Genomic DNA, 18,129 nt, shown 5'->3' on the forward strand with positions numbered 1-18,129 from the left:
GCTTTTTAAAATGTAAAATAGGTTTCAGTAGGCCTTCTGCAGTGTTCCTCCATTCTCTGTTCTCCAGGATGAATGTACTTCAGTGGCCAGTGAAGGTAAGGGTACTACTGCCCCTGCTAATGAAGGTAAGCGCATTCTTGTGGTTGGTGACTCTCAGGTAAGATATATTGACCGTGCTTTTTGTAATAGGAATAAGAAGATGAGAGATAGAGTGTGCTTCCCTGGAGCTGGTGTTGGGGACATTGTCAACAGGCTGGATAATATCATGTCAGGTAATGGGAACAAGCCCATTATCTGTCTCAGTGCTGGTGGAAATGATATTGGGAAGGGTAGGAGAGAAGAGCTGCTAGATAAGTACAGGTCAGCTATAGATTTCATTAAGTCTAAGGGAGGGATCCCAATCATATGTAGCATCTTGCCTAGAAGGGGAGTAGGAAATGAATGGTTGTCTAGGGCAATTGGTGTAAATTGCTGGCTAGACAGATACTGCAAGGAACTTGCAATCCCATTCATTGACAACTGGAACAACTTTTATGGCAAACATGATATGTATGCAAGGGATGGGGTACATCTCTCTGGGGCAGGGGTGGTAGCACTTGCAGACTCGATTGAGAAGGCCATTGGTGAAATGCCTATGATTTTAAACTGAGGTGTGTGTGGGAAACAAGCAGGTTGCAACACTAGGGTTGGAAACAGTAAATGTATAAAAGGCATTCAGCATGAAGTTATAAATAAAGACAACAGAACAGGTCAGCAAACAAAGGGGGACAGCAGAGGGCAGCAAGGGACTAGCTCCCTTAAGGTTTACTATACTAATAGCAGGAGTGTTAGAAATAAGATAGATGAGCTAAGATTAATTGCAAGTGCAGGAAACATAGATATTATTGCTATAACAAAGACCTGGCTCAATCTGAAAGATAGAGAGATGCCCTCTGAATGTCACATACAAGGCTATAAATTATTCCACACTGACAGGGTCAACAGGAAGGGTGGTGGAGTAGCGATGTATGTCAGAGACAATTTAAATTGTTGTGTTAGACAAGATATTAAATTAGAAGCGTCAGCCACTGAATCTGTTTGGTTACAGCTTCTCGAGGGCCGAGAAAAACTAATTTTGGGTGTGATTTACAGGGCCCCAAATCTTGATAGGGAGTGCAGTAAACTTCTATGGGACGAAATTCGTAAGGCATCTACATACGAAAATGTTGTGCTAATGGGAGATTTCAACTATAGACAGATTGACTGGAGCAATTTGACAGGAAATTTAGAGTCGGGTGACTTTCTTGATACGATCCAGGATTGTTTTTTAAAACAGTTTGTGACAGAGCCAACTAGGGGAAATAACCTCCTTGACTTGGTTCTTGCCAGTAGGAAAACACTAATTAATAATCTTGAGGTTAATGATGAGCTTGGGGAGAGTGATCACAAATCACTCAGTTTTAATATATCATGGAATTCCCCTAATAATGGCAATCAAGTCTCCGTCCCTGACTTTCGCTTGGCTGATTTCATAGGACTGAAAAATTACTTAGGTGGGCTGAACTGGAATGACCTGACTAAGGGTCAGGTAGGTGGTGATGGTTGCCGATATGATGCTTTCCAGGGCATAGTTCTAGCTGCTCAGACAAATTATGTTCCAAATAGGGAAATCAGATCAAACAAAAATGATCCTAAATGGATGAACAATAGATTAAAATATCTGATTGGTCAAAAGAGAGGCATATATAGGCAAATCAAAAGAGGAGAGGGGCAATTAAGAAATCGATATATTCAGTTAAAGAGAGAAATAAAAAAGGGAATTAGAAAAGCAAAAAGAGATTATGAGGTTAAAGTTGCAAGAGAATCGAAGACTAACCCAAAAGGATTCTTTCAGGTATACAGAAGTAAGATCAGGGACAAGATAGGCCCACTCAAAAGTTCCTCGGGTCAGCTCACTGACAGTGATAAGGAAATGTGTAGAATTTTTAACACATACTTCCTCTCAGTTTTTACACAGGAGGATACCAGCGATATTCCAGTAATGATAAATTATGTAGAACAGGACGATAATAAACTGTGCACTATTAGGGTCACAAGTGACATGGTCCTTAGGCAAATAGATAAATTAAAACCTAACAAATCCCCAGGCCCTGATGAACTGTATGCAAGGGTTCTAAAGGAATGTAAAGAGGAGCTTAGCACACCTTTGGCTAATCTTTTCAACATATCACTACAAACTGGCATGGTGCCAGATAAGTGGAAAATGGCAAATGTGATACCTATTTTCAAAACAGGTGACAGGTCCTTAGCTTCGAACTATAGACCAATAAGCCTAACCTCCATAGTGGGAAAATTTATGGAATCAATAATTGCCGAGGCAGTTCGTAGCCACCTTGAAAAGCATAAATTAATCAACGAATCTCAGCATGGTTTTACAAAGGGGCGTTCCTGCCTTACGAATTTATTAACTTTTTTCACTAAGGTATTTGAGGAGGTAGATCATGGTAATGAATATGATATTGTGTATATGGACTTCAGTAAGGCTTTTGACAGGGTCCCACATCAGAGACTATTGAGGAAAATTAAAGCACATGGAATAGGAGGAGAAATTTTTTCCTGGATAGAGGCATGGTTGACAAATAGGCAGCAGAGAGTTTGCATAAATGGGGAGAAATCAGAGTGGGGTAGCGTCACGAGCGGTGTTCCACAGGGGTCAGTGTTGGGCCCCCTGCTGTTCACAATCTACATAAACGACATAGATGAGGGCATAAAGAGCGACATCGGCAAGTTTGCCGATGACACCAAAATAGGCCGTCGAATTCATTCTGACGAGGACATTCGAGCACTCCAGGAAGATTTGAATAGACTGATGCAGTGGTCGGAGAAGTGGCAGATGCAGTTTAATATAGACAAATGCAAAGTTCTAAATGTTGGACAGGACAATAACCATGCCACATATAAACTAAATAATGTAGATCTTAATATTACGGATTGCGAAAAAAATTTAGGAGTTCTGGTTAGCAGTAATCTGAAACCAAGACAACAGCGCATAAGTGTTCGCAATAAAGCTAATAGAATCCTTGGCTTCATATCAAGAAGCATAAATAATAGGAGTCCTCAGGTTGTTCTTCAACTCCATACATCCTTGGTTAGGCCTCATTTAGATTATGCTGCACAATTTTGGTCACCGTATTACAGAATGGATATAAATTCTCTGGAAAATGTACAAAGGAGGATGACAAAGATGATCCCATGTATCAGAAACCTTCCCTATGAGGATAGACTAAGGGCCCTGAAAATGCACTCTCTAGAAAGACGTAGAATTAGGGGGGATATGATTGAGGTGTATAAGTGGAAGACAGGAATAAATAAAGGGGATGTAAATAGTGTGCTGAAAATACCTAGCCTAGACAGGACTCGCAGCAATGGTTTTAAGTTGGAAAAATTCAGATTCAGGAAGGATATAGGAAAGTACTGGTTTGGTAATAGAGTTGTGGATGAGTGGAACAAACTCCCAAGTACCGTTATAGAGGCCAGAACGTTATGTAGCTTTAAAAATAGGTTGGATAAATACATGAGTAGATGTGGGTGGGTGTGAGTTAGACCTGATAGCTTGTGCTAACAGGTCGGTTGCCGTGTTCCTCCCTTAAGTCAATGTGACCTGACCTGACTAGGTTGGGTGCATTGGCTTAAGCCGGTAGGAGACTTGGACCTGCCTCGCATGGGCCAGTAGGCCTTCTGCAGTGTTCCTTCGTTCTTATGTTCTTATGTTCTTATGTTTTTTTTTTTTACTTTCAGATTATTCGTGTAAGTGAGCAAAGGAAGGACGTAGCTAGAACAGACACTGTTGTCGTGGTCCACCACCTGACAGGGATGCTGCTGGGTCAGAATCTGCCACGACGGCTGCCCAAGACCTGTTCCAGTCGTGTACTGGTGGCGGTGTGGCTGATATTCGGTCTTATTATCACGACAGCTTACCGTGGCAACCTGACAGCCTTCCTCTCACTGCCCAAGTACCCACCACGTGCTGAGACACTCCAGCAACTTGTCACTACTGCAGAAAGGTACTACAAACCTTGCAATCGCATCTTAATACTTAGTACAAATAAGTGTGAGGAAATGGTATGATGATACCGACAAGACGTGGAAAAAGACACTTATGTACAGTTCAGAACATTTATTAAAGGAAACGTTTCGCCACGAGTGACTTCTTCAGTCCTAATACAGAGAAAACTAAGAAAACATATGTATGTATAGTGGCAGGAGTCAGGTGAGGTGACGCGTGGGTAGAGGTGGTAGTAGTAGTAGTAGTAGTAGTAGTAGTAGTAGTAGTAGTAGTAGTAGCAGTAGTAGTAGTAGTAGCAATGGAACTAAGGAGGTGAGGCTAGAGAGGGACCTGCTGGCATCAAGTAACACCAGTTTCCAGGATGGGTAATATCCTCTTGAAGAAGTCACTCGTGGCGAAACGTTTCCTTTAATAAATGTCCTGAACTGTACATAAGTGTCTTTTTCCACACAAATAAGTGTAACTACAGCGTAACGAACGCTTGTCAATGCTCAATAATAACCCACATGGAGATAGAAAGTCAGAAGAGTAACTGATCTTTATATTTCGACCCTCTGCTGGAATCCCCTTCAGCAGATACCCAAGTGTAAGTTGCTGGTATCACCGTGCACGGTGGCAGGGAGTGTTGACACCTCCTTTCCCCTTCCACACGGTGAGAGGCGAAACTTTCCATAAAATTCGTGACCTCCTTTCACTTGTGAACCTGCTGAAGAGAATCCCAGAAGGGTATCGAAATATACAGATTAATTAATCTCCTGAGTTTGTCTCCATGACTCACAAAATCGTAATAACACGATTGCAAACAAACCATACCACAGGTGGTGTTAGAACCCGCGATCAAAGTCTCAAAACTCCAGACTGACGCGTTAGCCACTAGGGCAGCTGACCCAGTGGCTAACGCGACGGTCTGGAGTTTTGAGACTCTCTGATCGTGGGTTCCAACCCCACCCGCAGTATGTTTTTTTTCAGTCTCCATGTTTAATGTACTGTAGATGAATGATTAAAAAATAATATTACAGGAGTTCCACAACTTACTAATGCACACATCTCCGCTTAGAAATGTCAACCAGCTGGACGAACAAATATTAAATACAATATTCCTATACATTACAAACGCTCTGAATAGATATAAACTTTAAAGAACACTACCAAATTATCACTCATCTCTGTAGAAATATTTTGTCATTTGTAGACTAAATAAATAATTGAAGCAACTCTTTCGTTAGCTAGAAAGAACGAAATTATTATGTAAGATTATGATTCCCTGATTTTATAATTAGAATTGAGGTACGTAAATTTTGACTCAGTGAAAAGGCCCTAAGCTCATAGTAGAAAGGACGCGGAAGTTGGGGCAAACCGTAGGTAGGATGTTACTGTGTCGTAAGTGTACGTCATACAGTCGTAAGTCGTACAATTAGGTAGTATGGGCACATTGGTTTAGCGAGACACGTAAGCAAACACTATAACATATTTATTAGAAAACGTTTCAGTCCTGGGACCTTGATCAAGGAAGTGATCAAGGTCCCAGGACCGAAACGTTTTCTAATAAATATGTTATAGTGTTTGCTTACGTGTCTTTCTAAACCAACTTGTCGGTATTTATTACCAATGTTTATACCAGTATGGGCACACCCTGCCCACGGTTCTCCAATGTTCATAAATGGTATACAATACCGACAGGTTGGTAGGTACGACACATAGGCAACAGTTAGGCAACTCTATTCTGAAACGTTTCGCCTATACAGTAGGCTTCTTCAGTCGAATACAGAAAATAGGCAGGAACAGTAGAGATGTGAAGACGACTTCAAGGATGATGGACTGATTACATCGTCTTCACATCTCTACTGTTCCTGCCTATTTTCTATATTCGACTGAAGAAGCCTACTGTGTAGGCGAAACGTTTCGGAATAAAGTTGCCTAACTGTCGCCTACGTGTCTTACCTACCAACACTGTTTATGAATTTAGTTCTGGCGCAGGAGGAGACGCTTGAGCAAGTCTCGACATAAGAGGCCTATAATCTTCAATCAAAATGAACCACTTACCTGGGTTATCCTGATTATCTTACCTGGGTTATCCTGATTATCTTACCTGGGTTATCCTGATTATCTTACCTGGGCTATCCTGATTATCTTACCTGGGTTATCCTGATTATCTTACCTGGATTATCCTGATTATCTTACCTGGGTTATCCTGATTATCTTACCTGGGTTATCCTGATTATCTTACCTGGGTTATCCTGATTATCTTACCTGGGTTATCCTGATTATCACTCAGATTAAGAATACCTTCTTATAATTGCTGGCAATACTAATCAGTTGTGATGAATGGTTTGAAAAACCGACATGTTGAAGACTGAGACACTTAAGAAACATATGGGAATCTTTATTCAGGAAACGTTTCGCCACACAGTGGCTTCATCAGTCCAATACAAAGTAGAAAGGCGAAACGTTTCCTGAATAAAGGTTACCATATGTTGCTTAAGTGTCTCAATCTTCAATACTAATCAAGCAATATATACATGAATGTATATAAATGATATACATTACCGACAAGAATTAGACACATGTGCAACATCTGGGTGTCTTTAATTAGTAGATGTTTCGCCCTCCAGTGGCTTTTATAAATACAAGGCCATAATGTGAAGACTGTATAAGTATATATATTACATGGTTATATATGACCATAATTTTTACAGGGGTGGACCGGTAAGCCAGCGGAAGGCCTCGGTCAGATGACCTATAGCTCCAAAGGCGGGTCATCATGCGACTAAGACTCGCGTCAGGAAACACTTGTCATGTTCCTGACGAACCTTACCTAACCTGTAGAAGTATATACAAAAGACGAGGTGATCAGTCCCTTAGGAGTAACTGATGAGCACCGTAAATGCTGAGGGACTGACAACCTCAAACTAAATAACAAAAAGGCACAATACCGTGACTGGAACGATACAGTGTGACTTTGTCAATGGTCCAAGTCGGACCGAAACGTCGTCGTAAGCTTCTGTCTTTTATGTGCGGGTTATTTGTGTAACCTCAAACTATTTCTACAAATTTAATGGACTGATTACCTTACCTTTACCTCATCACTTCTGCTGCCTTTAATCCATTCTCTTTATTTGACTGAAGATGCCTACCACGTAGGCGGAAAGTGTCAACAATATAGATACCAACTGTTGGATGTGTGTCTTACACGAGACAACCAACTTGTGTTGTAGTCTCTCTCCCCAGGATGCAACCTCACAACATGTTACTAGCAACCAGGTACCTATCTGCTGCTAGGAAAATGGGGACTGCCAGTAAGGGGTGGGGGAAATGTCTAACTACCCCAGCTGCCCCAGAGTTGATCCCGGGTCCATCTACTGTGAGCCCATAGCGACTACACTGAATCACTAGCTGTGTTTTCCATTTAAGATTCTGTTTACCTCATCCCGTTATTTCTTGCCATTGTTTTACAGCAGTGGTTCTCAACGTGTGGTCCGCGGACCCCTGGGGATCCACGAAGCGGACCCCTGGGGGTCTACAAAGCTTACCCCTGAGGCTCCACGAAGCGGACCCCTGGGGGTCCACGAAGCGGACCCCTGGGGGTCTACAAAGCGGACCCCTGGGGGTCGACAAAGGTAGTACTGAGGGTCCGTGAGCCAAATTTAAAATTTCAAGAAGCCTCAGTTTAAAATATATAATAACTCATGACAAAAAAAAATCTTAAAATAACAATGTTGTTTTCTTACAGAATAACGATGCCACCATACGGAGCAGAGTTCAGGAATTTCTTCCTTAAGTCTGGCTCACAAGTGTTCCAGAGACTGGCGGAGCTGATCCACATTGTTCCCTCAGTGGAGATCGGACTACAAGAAGCCATCGACAGGAAGTAAGATCCGGGTTCAATTACTCGAAGGTATAATCAACTTGTTTTATATTCAGTAGAAAAGGGTTAAATCAGTATGGGTCATACTGCACTTGGGCAATAGGAGATATTCAGGTTTGATCCGAGGAGAGGAGAGAAGCAATAGTTCCACTGATGAAGAGCGCTTTGAAATACCTCAAAAATAGTAATTTTCATCGCAGTCAAGCAAGAAAAAATTCTGTAACTGGACGATCATAGGCAGGTATCACCGTGTTCCATAACCTCAGTCCCTTGTCCCTTATTGTGCGCGACTGAAGTAGTGCAGAGTGCGGCATAAGTTGATATAATGCAGTTAAACATTAGAGTTGAGGATTTGAAGGGAATTAGAAGAGGCATATCACCATGCGGAGTTAAGAACAATGGCATAGAGCCATTAGATGAGGTATAGGTACTATCCACCATATTTTTATTAGATTTAGAAAAGGCTGATTTTGGAAATGTATGAAACAGATGTTAGACTACTAGAAGCAGAAAAGTTTTAATGAGGAAAGAGAGGCTAAGGTTAGAGTATGTAGGAGAGAGGGAGATGTTTTTTCCATTCCAGGAATGTGTGATGTTGGGAAGAGGAATTACAATACAATAATTCTAATACAAAGTGGGAATTATCACAGTTGCTCTTTGCCGATGACTCTCTGCTTTTGGGAGATTCTGAAGAGAAGTTGCAAGAATTGAAAAATATTTTGGGAGGGTATATAAAAGATGGAAATTAAAAGTGGGCATAGGAGAGAGCAAGGTGATGAAATAACAGAAAGAAAAATAGGCAATGAGAGATTGAAAGGAAGGAGTACAGAGGAAGTACGAGTTCAGATATTTGGAAGTGAACATGACTCACGAAATCGTAATGACACGATTGCAAACAAATCATACCACGGGCGGGGATAGAACCCGCGATCAGAGAGTCTCAAAACTCCAGGTTCTATCCCCACCCGTGGTATGGTTTGTTTGCAATCGTGTCATTACGATTTCGTGAGTCATGTTAACGGCTTTGAGGGAACTTGAGCTAGAGTTCGTCACGGCCACGCTAGCTGGAGATTCGTCTGTAAAATTTGCATTTGTGGTCACAGTGGTGCTTATGTTAACCTTCCTATGGTGTAGAAATATACCTAGTTGGATGAATCTTATTGTAGCTAGCTGGTCCAGTGGCTAACACGACGGTCTGGAGTTTTGAGACTCTCTGACCGCGGGTTCTATCCCGCCCGTGGTATGATTTGGAAGTGAACTTGTCAGCGGATGTTTTATGAGAGAAAGAGAGAGGTGGGCGATGCATTGAGGCATCTGTGTAACAATATTTTATTTATGGAGGCAAAAAGAAGAAATGTATCGGAGTACAATGGTATCAGCACTCATGGGTATGAAACATGGGTTTCAGACGTTGCAGCGAGGAGGAGTAGGAAGCTGCAGATGGGGATGCCACGTTTGATTGCAATGTGTGAGGTAAATATTATGTAGAGAATTCGGAGGTTCGGGATTAGGGAAGGTGCTAGGAAAATAAAAGTATAATCCAGAGGGCTGAGGAGGGGGGTTGTTAAAGTGGTTTAAACATTTAGACTATGAAAGAATTAGGGGGGATATGATCGAGGTGTATAAATGGAAAACAGGAATAAATAAAGGGGATGTAAATAGCGTGCTGAAAATTTCCAGCCAAGACAGGATTCGAAGCAATGGTTTCAAGTTGGAAAAATTCAGATTCAGGAAGGATATAGGAAAGTACTGGTTTGGTAATAGAGTTGTGGATGAGTGGAACAAACTCCCGAGTACAGTTATTGAGGCTAAAACGTTGTGTAGTTTTAAAAATAGGTTAGATAAATGCATGAGTGGGTGTGGGTGGGTGTGAGTTGGACCTGACTAGCTTGTGCTGCTGGGCCTGGTGCCGTGCTCCATCCTTGAGTGGAGGTGACCAGACTGGGTGGGTCATTGGGCTAATCCGGGGGGGGGGGGACATGGACCTGTTCCGCATGGGTCAGTAGGCCTGTTGCAGTGTTCCTTCTTTCTTATGTTCTTATGTTCTTATAAATCTTGGGTGGAGAGAAAAGCTTGTATGGAGGGCAAAGGAGGTTTTAGTGTTAGAGGTTTGGACATCCAACAGGCTTGTGTAAGCATGTTAGTTAAAAGTGAGTCGAAACAAATATTTATTTGACTGGAAGTTCTTTCTGGAGTGTGAACAAGATAACATTTATGAAGGAATTCAGGGGGAACTGGTTGGACGAACTTGAATACTGGAGGTAGAAAGCACAGTGACTGCACTCTGAAGGAGGAGTGTGGATCTTTGTAGGTTGGAACATGGAAATAAATGGTATAAAATACCGACACAATGGCAATATAAACACAAATGCAGTATAATGTGATCCTTTATTGACTACGTTTCGCCCACACAGTGGGCTTTTTCAAGTCTGTGACCCCAGGTAGTTCTGTTTGTGACTTGAAAAAGCCCACTGTGTGGGCGAAACGTAGTCAATAAAGGATCACATTATACTGCATTTGTGTTTATATTGCCAGGTTGGAACATCATCTGACCTGTTTCAGCGCACGTGTGGCAAGGCAGTGATTGAGTGAATGCCATTGATTATTCCTAAATAAATCGACAAGCAAACACATAATATTTAAGAAAGTGACCGAAAGACTGACTACATAATTTTCATTAAGTTTTATCACTGTCTGTGTGGTATGCTGGATTAACTGAAAGTTAAGTTTAAGCAAAGATATCTGCCAGAAGTACTTATAACCAAGCCTAAGACTGGCTACTAAAACATAAGATCGTTCACGTTTGTACATGAATGGTTCAAAGAACCGACATGTTGTTAAATTAGACACATGTGCAACTCTTGGGTATCTTTATTGAGGAAACTGATGAGGCCACTGTGTGGCGAAACGTTTCCTCAATAAAGATTCCCAAGAGTTGCACATGTGTCTAATTTATCACTCACGTTGCAAATTGCTCCATAAGTACATTAATTTACATTTAAGTATTTATAGTGAGTTATAGATCAACTCAGACTTCTTACTGCATTCTTATGGCAGTCCCTTTAAGATAAGTTTTATTTGGATTTTTAACCCTGAGAGTTAAGCACCCAGGATACCCCAAGAAAATCAGAGCGTCATCGAGGGCTGTCTGCCTTATTTCCTCTACGGTCTTTCAATATTGTCCCCCAGGATGCCACCCACACCAGTCGACTAACATATAAGTACCTACTGACTGCTAGGTGACCAGGGACAGCAGGTACAGGGAAACATGTTCAACATTTCCACCCGTGCCGGGGACTGAACAATCTGATTTTTGAGTATCTAGACCTGGCTTCTCCAGTGAGCTTCCTGTCAGAATCATACGTGAATCCAGTACCTTCAATCATGACACAGAATCAGAAATAACCGAAGAGTCAAACGCGGTGAAATAAGATATCTTTAGTGGATGAGAAATATCTCAGTTTACTGTGTAGACGCCCAGCTATTAATTCTTAAGCCTAGCTCAGTAAGACTGCTGTAGTTCTTATCTGGGGAGATAGCAAACAAGGTGAGAAGTGATCAAGGTCCCAGGACTGAAACGTTTTCTAATAAATATGTTATAGTGTTTGCTTACGTGTCTTTCTAAACCATTATTATAATCAAAAAGAAGCGCTAAATCACAAGGGCTATACAGCGCTGCAGGGCAGGAAGGAAGTGAGGATATCAGGTGGCAAAAGGGAGATGGAATAGACAATAACAAAAGCATATTCAACCCTGTACGAACTTTTTCTACAGTAATGCAGTTCTTGTACGTAAGACAACTTAACTTAATATACATCTATGTTATGTAATTCAATATACTTAGTAATATTTCAGTAGCAATGTCTGGTTCATAGACAGACTGGTTATAAATGACCATAATTTTTAAAGGGGTGGACCGGTAAGCCAGCGGAAGGCCTCGGTCAGATGACCTAAAGCTCCAAAGGCGGGTCATCATCTGACTAAGACCCGCGTCAGGAAACATTTGTCCTGTTTCCTGACGAACCTTACCTAACCTAACCTGTCTGGTTCATTCCTTAACATTACAATACCAACTATACTATTAATCTCAATTAATTTATACCAGGAATATTAGTCTCCTAGATTTTTGTGCTCTTAATAAGAAACACGTTACAATCTGCTGAAGAGGACCCCAGCCGGGGGTCTCCATCTGGGTTATTACTGAGCATATTACAATGATATTATATGAGGCACCTAACATGACTCACGAAATCGTAATGACACGACTGTTCTTCAAGTTTCTCCTACGTTTGGACTGTTGAAGTCACTGCGTGGCGAAACGTTTCCTCAATAAAGATACCCAAGAGTTGCACATGTGTCTAATTTATCAACATGTCGGTTCTCTGAACCATTCATCTACATACCACGGGCGGGGATAGAACCCGCGATCAGAGAGTCTCAAAACTCCAGGTTCTATCCCCACCCGTGGTATGGTTTGTTTGCAATCGTGTCATTACGATTTCGTGAGTCATGTTAACGGCTTTGAGGGGATTTGAGCTAGAGTTCGCCACGACCATGCTAGCTGGAGATTCGTCTGTAAAAACTTGCATTTGTGGTCACAGTGGTGGCCTATGCTAACCTTCCTATGGTGTAGAAATATACATAGCTGGACGAATCTTATTGTGGCTAGCTGGTCCAGTGGCTAACGCGTTGGTCTGGAGTTTTGTGACACTCTGACCGCGGGTTATATCCCCGCCCGTGGTATGGTTTATGAGGCACCTACCTTGAAGGATCCCACTTCTCAAATCCTCCTTCACGTCCTTCCTTCCCTCCTTCCTGAGACCTTACAAATCCTTACTTTTACCCTGGAGTCGCAAGAATTTCAATCCTGTAAAACACGCAGACGATCTTTATGTTCCCTCCACTCTTCCAATTGCACCATTCATGCTATCTCTCCATCTTCCAGTTTCTACAATGATTTGCTGTAAAAAATTTTGAATATATAATAAACTCAAAAATGTCTCCACTGCCACCATTCTTCTCCTTTAGTTTACGAAGATAATACCTCACAGCTTTTTTAAACTATAGTTATCGTTCCTAGTTTTGCCACCTATGTTTTTTCCTCACCTAATCTGTAACTCACTCCGTATTTCATACAAAATTATATTATAGGACTAGATAATGATCCAAGTTGGACAGAAACATCGACATAAGTTTTTTCTATGTGCGGGTTATTTGTGTGATGTTTCAGTCACGGTATTGTGATTTTTCTTATTATCTTCAGTGGTCGTACGTTGTCTAGAATATAAGTATTAACAGTTATCTAAGGAGAGGATAATACTAATTATATTAATGTTTATAACACCCTTCCAGTGCTCAGTAATAACAGGGAGATTAATTGGTCTGTATATCTCGATCACCTTATAGGATTCTCTTCAGCAGACACGATACGTAAGTGAAATAAGAACATTAATATATAGGGAAGGTTGCAGTTCTCTGCGTGTTCCGTGGCGCATCGGGAGATATGTTAAAGGGCAGTACATGAGAAACAGAGTTATCTGGACAGCTCTTTTGTGCAACAGGGGTTCAGAGACTCTCAAGCTGGTCCTAGTGGCAAGGTGCCAGTGAGGTAGTCATTAGGTGGGGTGTGTGAGCTTGGGATTTTTTCCGCCAGGTTTTTTCCTATGGTGGAGAAGAAATCATTGTGTTTGTTGAAGCAGTGGGTGGGTGAGATGACATATACAGATCAATTAATCTTCTCAGTTTCTGTCTCCATGTGTTTATTACTGAACATTGACGATTGTTAATTACACTTTAGTTATCCACCCTTCCAGTCCTTAAGTTTGATTATTATATAGTTTCATATGATTCCATTTGCTTGTAACAGATAAATGAACTAAATATAAATCCAGATGTACTTTTGGGGCCTAGTTCCTAGGCCTTTCGTGTATCCATATGCTCTTGCGCTACCGTCCAAAGGATGGATATGGAATGCACAATAAACTAGCCACTACTGTGGCAAAACCTAATCTTACATTTAAATACATGAATCAGACAGGCACATCTAGAAAACCGTCGCTACCAACAGCTTAGGATAGCTGAACTGTTCACTCGGGCTGACGGAAGCTCAAAACTGTATATTGGAAGGGAGAGCGTCCTTCCTGGACAAGCAGCTTGGCCAATACCTCACGACGCTCCTTACAGACCCATGCTTGATCGCTGCCTCATGGCTGTCATTGAGGTCAGTATAATAAAAGTAACACTTTTGATCACCTGAGTTGCGACATCAGAAAATTTGTGACTAAAACATGCTTGAGATATCCACTTGTTGTTATAACTGGGGAAGCTCTAGACTCGTCAATACTTGAGGGAATGTAAGGCAATTAAGTTTGATCCTCAGAAGAGAAAATGATCTTTAGTAATTTAAGTAACTTCAGTATATATCTTCTAGTCACCATTCATATCAAGATTGCATTATTATTATTATTATTAATAGTAGTACTAGTAGATTTAAGTTTATTATCATCAAAGGAGAGTTCTCAAACCGTGTAATAATTACATACATGAGTTATGTGAAGACTATCATGATGAGTTAGACATTCTCAACAGGCTGGCCTATACGAGAAATGGAGTAAGGATCTGTTAACAGAAGCCCAGGTAGAGAGCCGCAGAAAAAAGCGAAATCTGCTTCAGCAGCAACAACAAGAGCAGAAACAAGAGAGAAAGGAGGACTTCGACTCAAACAGCAACATCGGGAGTCTCACCATCGAACACCTTCAGGGAGCCTTCATGCTCCTCCTGCTAGGACTCCTCTTATCTGGACTCATTTTCATCCTGGAGATTCTGATGACAACAGCAAAACAGGGGAAAATGTATTAAAGCTTTAAACTGAAGTGTCACAGCTTTCACGTTGTCTAATTTTTTTAAAGTTTGTGTTGTTAATTTGGAATTATGTGTACACTATTTCATGAAATATGTGGGAATAACTTGAAGTTTATTGACCATGTCGAAAGACCACAAACAGAAGGGAATAAATTTGTAACATGTGTAATATCTGGGTATATATATACTGTGCTGACGTCTACATAGTGAACATAAACAGGTGTTACACATGTGTCTAGTTAATCATCTCTGTGGTATTGTGTATCGTTGACATTCAGTGTTTGTGTTATCCACACAGACAATAAACACGTACTCAAGATACTGGAAAAAGAGATAAAATTTAGTTTACAGAATAGCAGTTAAGAAGTTATTATTAAGAAGGTCCTTTTAGGCTTTTCTAACACTAGTAAACAGAAAGCAGATAGTAACATCTCAGCCACACTGGTCTACACGGTTGTCGAGCCTCAGTCTCAGCACAGCTACGTCCGACGTCGCTTGTCCTATATGGCAAGATGAACGTTGCTATTTAAACCAAGATCGCAAGTCCTGCCTATTCAGCACGACATATATATATATATATATATATATATATATATATATATATATATATATATATATATATATATATATATATATATATATATATATATATATATATATATATATATATATATATATATATATATATATATATATATATATATATATATATTTATATATATATAAATATAGGGAGGTACCACCTCTAGAACTGTCCTAGGGACCCTCATCCTCAGAGAAAAGAATAAACTTGCTTCAGGGAAAACTCAAGGTTCTCCCTGAAGCTGTTTGAGAATTTTCTCCTACCACCCCCTATATTTCAATTATGTTTTATTTAAAGACAAAAATAAATTGGCCAAACATTCAAAAAAATACAACAGAAAGTAAAGCAACATAGGTAACTCAGAGCTACATCTCGAATACTTCGTCCAGCTCTCCGGCGGTGGGCCGCGTGCCCAGAATGCTGCAGGCATTTCCTCTCTCTATCGCAACACTGAATTTCTGAAAGAGAAAGCTGGTCGCCCTGTGATACTTGGTTTCTATGATGAGTTTTTCACCCAGCTCTTTGAGGAACTTTAGAGCACACTTGCCCAATGCTCCAAGGGTCTCCGACCCTATTGGAATGAAGTTATAGCAAGGGGGAAGGTCTTCATATTTTCGGATCTTCTGGGTCTCCCTGTGGCTGGCGGCTCCACCCCCTTCCACTACGGAGTAGGGCAAGTAGGTGTCTGCCAATGTGGCAGCACAGGTGTAGTCCCAGGCAATCTGCTTTGCATCCTTCCAGGGTAGCATAGTGGCTCCATCAGGACGCTTTTGACTTCCATCAGACCTCTGTATTTGGGGTTCCCGTTGAGCTGGGCAACGGGCTGCGGCGAGGCTTCTCTTTATGATGTCATTGACCTCCTCATGCCTGTCATATTTCCCTTCTGCTGAGTGACACACAAGACCATGAAGTCCGAATTGATCAGCTGTCGCCCTGCCGCAAATACACCTATGTTCGGTGAGGATGGGGGCGGCTAGGCGAAGAACAACACCAATCCGAATGGCCTGTGGGTCGAGACGGGTGCCCAGGGAAGAATTGGGAACAGCTAACAGGAAATCTCCTGAGTGTGGTGCCTTCACTGCCAGGAGATGAGCTTTGTCCTTTCCTGAAGCACTGGAGAGCATTGTGTTAGCAATTTTTTCCATGATTGGTTTGTCCCAGTGGGACTGTTTGTGCTGTTTGGGAGGAGCTGGTCTACTGGAGGAGTCTGTAAGGGTGTCCCACCGAATCGCTGCTTCAGTAAACCTGGGATCTTGAGCTCCTACCACGTCTCTCAAGCGTTCGGGCACTATTTTCTTGACTAAAGCACTGGAAGCCAAACACGAAGACAGAAAAGCAGGTAAAGCAACATGCATTGCTTTGCGCACCCCTATACCTCCCAGTCGCACTGGGAGGGTTGCCTGATCCCATTGCTCATCCTCTAGTGACAGGTTCAGTGCCTTCTTAAAAGTTTATCTCAGGTATGTGTCATATTCATCGAGTGTTGGGTTGTCAAAAGAGGGTGCACACCTCAAGAAGTAAGTGAGTCTTGGCATAGTAAGACACCTTGTGAGGAGATACAGAGCATCATGGGCATCAAGATCGCTTATTCTCTCCTCCATTCTCATCAGGTCATTCAATTTGTCCTTGAGGACAGTGTCGATGGCCTGGTGACCCAGCGGTGCCCCCAAGAGGGTAGTGTTGGACGGAGTGGCAGTTGAGACTTCCGGGAGGATTCTTCGCACAGCATTGATTACTTCCTGGTTCGCTGTGATGATTTCACACTTGGAGGGATTGAAGATGAGTCCCAAGCCTTCTCCCTGTGTTTTCACCAGTTGTAGGTCCCCTACCAGGGACTCTTCAGCACCTGCCAGAGTGCCGTCATCCAGGTACCAGATATTGAGCTCACTGCGTAGGCTGGAAATTAGTTCTCTTACTGCCAAGCAGAAGAGAAGTGGAGCGAGTGGGTCACCCTGCTGAACACCCTCTGATGATTGGATTTCATGTTCTCCAAACAAAAGAATTGAGGGTTTGCTGTAGCCGGCTGAAATGAAGGGAAAAAGACTGGGAAACCGATCCCGAACAGCTGGCAAAACAGCATCTCTCTTCACCATATCAAAGGCATTTCTAAAATCAAGTTTGACTCTGGCCTTGTCTTCTGGTAGGTCCCTGGTGTAGGCCCTTGCTGCATGAGCTGCGGCTTCACTGCCTTGAGAGACCCCAAAGCCCAGTTGGTGTGGCTAGAGTAAAGTGGCAGCTTCTATGCGAATGTTTCTCACTGCTGCTTTGGCAACGAGACGGCGAAGGGTGTTTCCAACTGCAATGGGTCTGATTCCCCCATCCCTCTTCTTCAAAGCACATAGTGAGGCTCCAAAAAAGAAAGGTTTAATTTCTTCTGGGATTCTCCCAGCCAGGCAATTGTTGACGAAAGTTGTTAACTCGGTGAGAAGAATTGATGCAGATTCACCGAGCACTGGATTTACCATCTCTTTGAGGTGCTGAGGTCGAATTCCAGTGTAACCTCCTGCAGATCCTGCTGGAAATGACACGATCGCCTTATAGACTTCCGATTCTGGCAAAATTAATTATTCAATGATTGGGTCTTCCTCAGGGTTGTCGTTGATGGCTATGGTGTCCCTAGTTGGATGCTTGTCTCTTAGTGCTTGGGCCGTGGTCTTATCCTTGGGGGCTACAGTGTAGTCACTTGTAATTATTCTTATTGCTCCCACTGTGTTACCTTCTACTTTTTTGCTAACCTGTGCGCAAATTTTCTCATTTTCAGTGGGACTTTTCTTG

At 41.9% G+C, this 18,129-nt stretch overlaps 1 protein-coding gene across 1 annotated transcript in view; it reads left to right on the forward strand.

Moving 5' to 3' along the window:
• The window catches only part of LOC128704763 (ionotropic receptor 93a-like), a 77,385-nt gene extending 62,485 nt beyond the window's left edge, over positions 1 to 14,900 (forward strand). Inside the window, exons 6-9 of the mRNA XM_053799897.2 lie at positions 3,778 to 4,043; positions 7,776 to 7,913; positions 13,944 to 14,130; positions 14,499 to 14,900. Coding sequence (XP_053655872.1) covers positions 3,778 to 4,043; positions 7,776 to 7,913; positions 13,944 to 14,130; positions 14,499 to 14,768 — 861 coding nt within the window. The 3' untranslated portion in view covers positions 14,769 to 14,900. The remainder of the gene's footprint in view (positions 1 to 3,777; positions 4,044 to 7,775; positions 7,914 to 13,943; positions 14,131 to 14,498) is intronic.
• The last annotated feature ends 3,229 nt before the right edge of the window (positions 14,901 to 18,129 follow it).

The sequence above is a fragment of the Cherax quadricarinatus genome, chromosome 99 (assembly GCF_038502225.1).
Source record: "Cherax quadricarinatus isolate ZL_2023a chromosome 99, ASM3850222v1, whole genome shotgun sequence".
Lineage (NCBI taxonomy): Eukaryota > Metazoa > Arthropoda > Malacostraca > Decapoda > Parastacidae > Cherax > Cherax quadricarinatus.